Source organism: Cyprinodon variegatus, unplaced genomic scaffold, assembly GCF_000732505.1.
Source record: "Cyprinodon variegatus isolate N-32 unplaced genomic scaffold, C_variegatus-1.0 Scaffold718, whole genome shotgun sequence".
Classification (NCBI taxonomy): Eukaryota; Metazoa; Chordata; class Actinopteri; order Cyprinodontiformes; family Cyprinodontidae; genus Cyprinodon; species Cyprinodon variegatus.
This window is the reverse complement of record NW_015151171.1, coordinates 257803-264737: the sequence shown is the minus strand read 5'-3', so window position 1 is coordinate 264737 and position 6935 is coordinate 257803. Positions and strand designations below refer to the sequence as shown.

Sequence of the window (6935 nt, the reverse complement as noted above, 5' to 3'; positions counted from 1 at the left end):
TGATTTTTTGAATAATATACTTAATTTTCTTTTCTTTAGATCAATGTAACATTTATTTTCTATTCTAAATACACAGGTCCTTCTCAAAATATTAGCATATTGTGATAAAGTTCATTATTTTCCATAATGTAATGATACAATTTGAACATTAATATATTTTATATTCATTGCACACTAAATTAAATATTTCAGGTCTTTTATTGTCTTAATACGGATGATTTTGGCATACAGCTCATGAAAACCCAAAATTCCTATCTCACAAAAGTCAACCTTTAAATAATTATGTACAGTTATGCACTCAATACTTAGAAATTACATCTTCAATGCGCCGTGGCATGGAGGCAATCAGCCTGCGGCACTGCTGTGGTGTTATGGAGGCCCAGGATGCTACGATAGTGGCCTTTAGCTAATCCAGAGTGTTGGGTCTTGCCTCTCTCCACTTTCTCTTCACAATTTCCCCCAGATTCTATATGGGGTTCAGGTCAGGAGAGTTGGCAGGCCATTTGAGCAGGTTATACCATGGTCAGTAAACCATTTACTAGTGGTTTTGGTACTGTGAGCAGGTGCCAGGTCATGCTGAAAAATGAAATCTTCATCTCCATAAAGCTTTTCAGCAGATGGAAGCATGGAATGCTCCAAAATCTCCTGATAGCTAGCCGCATTGACCCTGCCCTTGATAAAACACAGTGGACCAACACCTGCTGCTGACATGGCGCCGCAGACCATCACTGACTTTGGGTACTTGAGACTGGACTTCTGGCATTTTGGCATTTCCTTCTCCCCAGTCTTCCTCCAGATTCTGGCACCTTGATTTCCCATTGACATGCAAAACTGAGCAACAGTCCAGTGCTGCTTCTCTGTAGCCCAGGTCAGGCGCCTCTGCCGCTGTTTCTGGTTCAAAAGTGGGTTGACCGCGGGAATGCAGCACCTGTAGCCCATTTCCTGCACACGCCTGTTCAAGTGGCTCTGGATGTTTCTACTCCAGACTCAGTCCACTGCTTCCGCAGGTCCCCCAAGGTCTGGAATCAGCCTTTCTACATCTTGCTCAGCGTCCGGTCACCTCTTCTCGTTGTGCAGCATTTTCTGCCACACTTTTTCCTTCCCACAGGCTTCCCACTGAGGTGCCTTCATACAGCACTCTGGCAACACTCAATTCATTTAGAAATATCTTTCTTTGTCATAGCCTTTTGCTTGAGGGTGTCAATGACGGCCTTCTGGACAGCAGTCAGCTCGGCAGTCTTATCCATAATTGGGGTTTTGAGTGATGAACCAGGCTGGGAGTTTTAAATACTTCAGGAATCTTTTGCAGGTGTTTAGAGTTAATTTGTTGATTCAGATGATTAGGTGCATAGCTCGTTTAGAGACCTTTTTAATGATATGCTAATTTTGTGAGATAGAAATTTGGGGTTTTCATGAGAGTTATGCCAAAATCATCCGTATTGAGACAATAAAAGACCTGACATATGTCAGTTAGTGTGCAATGAATCTAAAATATATGAATGTTTGAGTTTTATCATTACATTATGGAAAATAATTAACTTTATCACAATACAGTAATATATTGGGAAGAACATGTAGAGAGATTTATAGGGGATTGATAGGAAGTTAAGCAGAGTAAGTGATAAATTATGCATGTTGATTATTTTAGAATTACCCACTTGCCTTAATGACTCTTCACTCAAGCTCTGTCGAAGTGTGGTTGTCCTGATCTTCGTTCCATGATATTCAATTTTTAAAATTTTATTTCAGACACTTTAAGCTTTTCAGAAACAGTCAGAAGGTGTGGAATTAACTTTAAGAAAACTCAAAACATTAAAAAACAAAAATGGCTTAATAAAATGCTTATTTGTATTTGCTGCTACTGTCGTCCTCATATACATTCAGCCAGTGTCAAAAACGTAAGGCTCTCAACATAAAATAGCTCATAATCATAGAAAGATAAGCATTACAGTGTTTGCAAAAATGTTAATAAACCCTTGGTTTTTTTTGTGTGATGTAGCCCCCTTTACTCTAAGACTCCTACTAAAAATGATAAAAAAAAAAAAGGCTAATTACTAATGAAGATCGTGATTTAATTTCAGGGTAATTTTAATCTTAACTTGTGTTCTCTGCAGCAGGGATATTGTGATACAACACAGCAATTTTCATATTGACAGAATTTCAATATCAGCTCTAGTCATACACACTTTTATTGCTTCCTTCATGGTGTGGAATCTTGCTCCTACACTGTAGCTGTAAAGTTCGGCTTTTAACCAACTCTATCGGTTGTCATTCCAAAACTCCACTAGGATTACTAAGGCTTGCTAATTCTCAGTCAGAAGACTCCCTTGCTATGCTAATGAAACAATTTGGGGAGGGGTGGGCTGAGATGGATGTAAAAAAAAAAAAACTAATTATAACTAATACTATAACTAACTATAGTAGAAAGAGAGGGAAATGAGTAAAACAAACAAGCATGCAAACATGAATTATTCAACTCATTTAAATATGTCATGCGATTAATTTTTATAGTGCGATTAATTGTTTTATTGTCTATTGTGACAGCCCCTTATACTTATGTTGGAGATTCTTAAATGCAGGTCTATAGATTATATTTTCTTGGCTGATATTGGACCAATTTCCAATATCAGATTGGGACGTCCCTATTCTGAAGGCTTAAAGATAATGTTTTAAAACAAACAGTTTCATGACCAAGTTTTGGAGCACCTTAAAGGTGTGACGTTGGGTTGGGCTTCAAAATTAGGATACAACCTGTGAGCATCTTAAAAAGAAGCAGTCAGAAAACCTGCTCTACTCTTAAGGAGCTGCAGAGTTATATTGCTCAATAATAACAGTTAAAAGTTTTGCACTTTACCAGCTTGGTCTTTATAGAGAAGTGTCAAGAACTGTTTTTTTCTTTTAAGCCAAAAGAAAAGCTGAGACCAGATGAGTAACTTTGTTCTACTTTTTATTTACAGAACTTTTGAATACTTTCTATCATCTTCATCTCTACTTCATTATCAGACCGTATTGTTTTTGTTGTTCTACTGCATAAATTTCTCATGAAATACTCTGAGATATATAGTCATAACATAGAAAGAGAACAAGCTTCATATCATTGAAATCCTCAGAGATATCAACATAAAGTCCTGCAGATGACTTGGAGGAAGAGATAAAGCAAGTGCTGAAAAAAACCTTGACTTTCGTCTGACTCTGATGGGCTAAATCTGAAAAACGTTACAGCTGCTGTGAAATAATGTTTTCCTTTCCGTCTAGAGGAAATGCCGGGGCAGGTCCATGATGTGAAGGGTCTGACCGTCTTACAGCCTATAGATCAGCAAATTACTTCTTAGAGGAGTTAACACAATCCGTTAAAGATCAGGGGGGTGTAAAACAGTAACATCACTGTGTTTGTGCATTATTTCCTAAGAAACGAGGGGCTGAAGGACACAAGTTAATTACATCTTTAGTGTTTGCTCTTTAATTATTCCTGGGCGTAGCGTCATGTTTTTAGTATGTTTCACTTTAATTTTTCTGACTGGAAATGTCTGCTAATGGACCTTCTTATTCTGTGTTGACATTTTTTCTTATGGCCACATCTCTCATTTAGGTCACCCCTTTCTTTTATAGAGCAGGCAGTCTTAGATTTAACTTCTCACATACAGTTGCTTTCCAGGTTGTTAGACAATTGATATGGCCGGAAAAAATTAAAAATAAATACATTTTTACTCCTACTGTAAAACTTGAAAATTCATTATCCCCAAACTCGCAATGTTTTTTCTTGGCTATATTTTGCATTACAAAAAAGACCTTTTTAGCTGCTTATCAATTTAAGAAAATTATGAAATTATCTATAATTCATTTATGATTGATATTTTTAATATCAGTTGAGTAACAAAAATGTTAAACGTTGAATATAAATTGTCTTTTTTGTGAAATATCAAAAAGATTTCATATGAAAATGGCTTCAATTATCAGATATAATCTTCGCCTCTGTAACAAACTGTACACTTTTCTGTTTTCTATCAAGTGAAAAAATGTACTGAAAAATGTATTGACTCTAAGTGGCCATTTAAGGTGATATTATCTTATATTACACATACAAATCTCTGAGTGGTTGCTTGGCTATAGTAATGACTACTCCTACAAAGCCAGATGCTATTAAAGGTAGAGCTGAGGCTGCAGGTAAACACTAATTTTGGCCATCCTGTCAAATTCTGCTTCCACAAATGTTGTTTACATCCAAGGCTCATGTTCGTCTTAACTGGTGTAATGTTCTCTCAAGATTTGGTCTTTAATTTTAGTTATGATCCATGACACGTGATTTTGGTGTCACCTACTAAAAATGTCTCACTTAAGAAACGTGTGTTTATATGAACCATTGATAGAGCAAAAGATTGTGCCTCCAGATGAAAGAGCGATGGAGTGAAATGCCTCTGTAACTGATCTAGTAAAGCACTGGTTACTTTTCACTTTGGGATTTCTGATGTTGAAAAGTGTTGGACCAAAGCTGTAACTCTGAATTCACAGTTCCTTCTGATTTTCTCGGATAAAACTTCAATATCAGTGTCAAATTTCCTAATTTTAGAATCTTGAAAATGAGACATTTCCAGACCAGCTGAAAATCATGAGTAATGTTTTGACTAATTTTTTTTTTTTTATAAGAGAGCACATTCAATGTATTAACAAACTCAACCAAGTTAGTTCTAAAAATCTATTTAAACTAGTGTGTTTCAGCTTGTAACAAGTACTCAAGCTCCTATCACGTATAATAAGCTTCATAATAGCCAAAGTAATAACTGCCAAACCCTAGTTTGAGTCTTCTTTTAAATTTAAATATAGTTTTAAATGCCGATAACAAAAGATCTGGTCACAAAATAACATAAAGAGTGCACAACTGTGGTTAAGTCTGAATGATCAACATGGCTTATTGAATCCCTGAGACAAGCTGCTTTGTGATACAACATCAGGAAACAAAAATCCTCAGCCAAATCAAGAGATTCTTGATTACAAAAACCCATATTTCCCAAATTAGCGACAATAAACATATATACAGGATTCTTTAAAAATCTAAAATTAGGATAGTAAATTGTACTTTTTTGACTTTATAAGACCTCACAAAATCTCTGGGATAGACTTTTGAACAATGTTAAATTTTATTCACCTCAGATACAGATATTTTACATTTTTGGTTACTTAATCACAGACTTCTCTTTGGCAGCAGTTTAAATTGTAGATCGTGCATTAATTCCTTTATCTCTTTATATGTATTTTTTGGTGTATTTTGATATGTATTTATTAATTCTTCAAATAGAGCTTGGTGTGATTAACTGGTGAGTTATTAGCTGAAATCAACAAATGAGTTTTTTTAATACTGATGCTGATATTAGTTATTTTTACATCTGTCTAACTGATTGCAAATAATTGAGTGCTGATTCTTTATGCTAATAATGCTCTCTTTTTCCTTTGACGTGATAAAAATTATACATTGATAACAATGGTTACAAACATCTCAATTTAAACAAAAATAGACTTTTCTTCAAAAATAAAAAAAATAATATTTTGATAACAGATGCAAGGTGAGGAGCACGGTTGTTCCAAATATCTGTAGCAAAATCATTTTTCCAACCAGTGGTCATGACCAGTGTGATTATTCTCCGCATTTCCAGTTGGAATCATATTTTCCATGCATAAAGCTGACAACCTGTTCTAAGTTCCCATGATTTCTTCCATTTTAACAACTACATTGAACAAGCAAAATCAACATCACGTAACTTCTTTTATATTCACCCCCACCGGTTCTAGATTTGAGTCATTTGCCCTGTGGTGTTGTTTGTCCTTTCAGCAATGGAGGAGCTTGATGGAGACGAGGTGAGAGTATCTTCCAGAGGACGTCTTGCTGAGAGGGACATTGTTCAGGTACTCGTTGTGATTATATTTAAATTTGCAGGTTAGTAAGAACAGCTTTTCTGTGAAGGGAAAAACTACAGGGGGTATCTTCCCAGAAAAGTGTGGGTAAAAGACGGGAATGACTTTAGGAATAATAAACAGGTCAATATTAATTCAATTTAATTCAGTTTATTTATATTTAAAGCATGAGTTAACAACACATTTCATCTCAAGGCACCTAAAAAACAATACTGTCAGATTGGTTAGGATAGCCAGTTGATTGCATCCAGTCATTGACTTGCAAGATAAGATATTAAAGGTATAGAGCCTGATGATTTATTTCCGGGCGGTTCAACTAAATAAGTGGTCCGCCTAATTGTCAATCATTCTGGTGATATGTTTACGTAAGGTGGTCCTAAGTGCTCGTCCTCAGTTAGCTATCTTTTTCTGCACACTTTCAGGCGTGTGCGGTGAGCTACAGTTTCAACCAGTCACTGAAGCTCATTTTTTTCACAGCAGTTCTTTGAAAATGGCAAAGGGTCATAAGAGAAAAAGTGTCTACTATATAGTCCCCACTCTATTTAGTGATTGAGGGATTTAGGTGTTAGGGCAGACGCTTGGAAACAGTAAGCTTGTATGTGCAGTGAAAACAGCAACTTATAAAAAAGCAGAGCCTTCACAAGGAAACATGTGCTCATGCATGCTCTGGCATGTGTTCAATAGGCGTTCCCTCTTGGGAGCGGGTACAGGGTTGTGCATGTGTATTTCCATTTTTAGTGGAGAGGGCGGGTCTTTTAAAAAAATTGCAAAAATCCTCCACAATACCTTTAAGGAAAAAACATTTGCAAAATATGTTTATTGTTATCTTTTTTCTAGCAGTTGAAAACTGATACCTCAAATCGCAAAATTTCTTTTAAATATACCAGCATACAGTAACCAGCACTGTACTGTACTGCACTCCATATTTTAATACTTATTTATAATCTGTTCACTGCACCTCAGGACTGTTCACTGCACCCTTATAATGTAAATTACCCTTATAATGTAAATTACCCTTATAATGTAAA

General features: G+C 35.8%; 1 protein-coding gene across 2 annotated transcripts in view; it reads left to right on the top strand.

The window, feature by feature from the left end:
• cpne9 (copine family member IX) overlaps positions 1-6935 on the top strand; it is a 162054-nt gene that overhangs the window by 136795 nt on the left and 18324 nt on the right. For both annotated transcript variants that reach the window (XM_015395002.1, XM_015395001.1), the window contains one exon: positions 5825-5898. In XM_015395002.1, coding sequence (XP_015250488.1) covers positions 5825-5898 — 74 coding nt within the window. The remainder of the gene's footprint in view (positions 1-5824; positions 5899-6935) is intronic.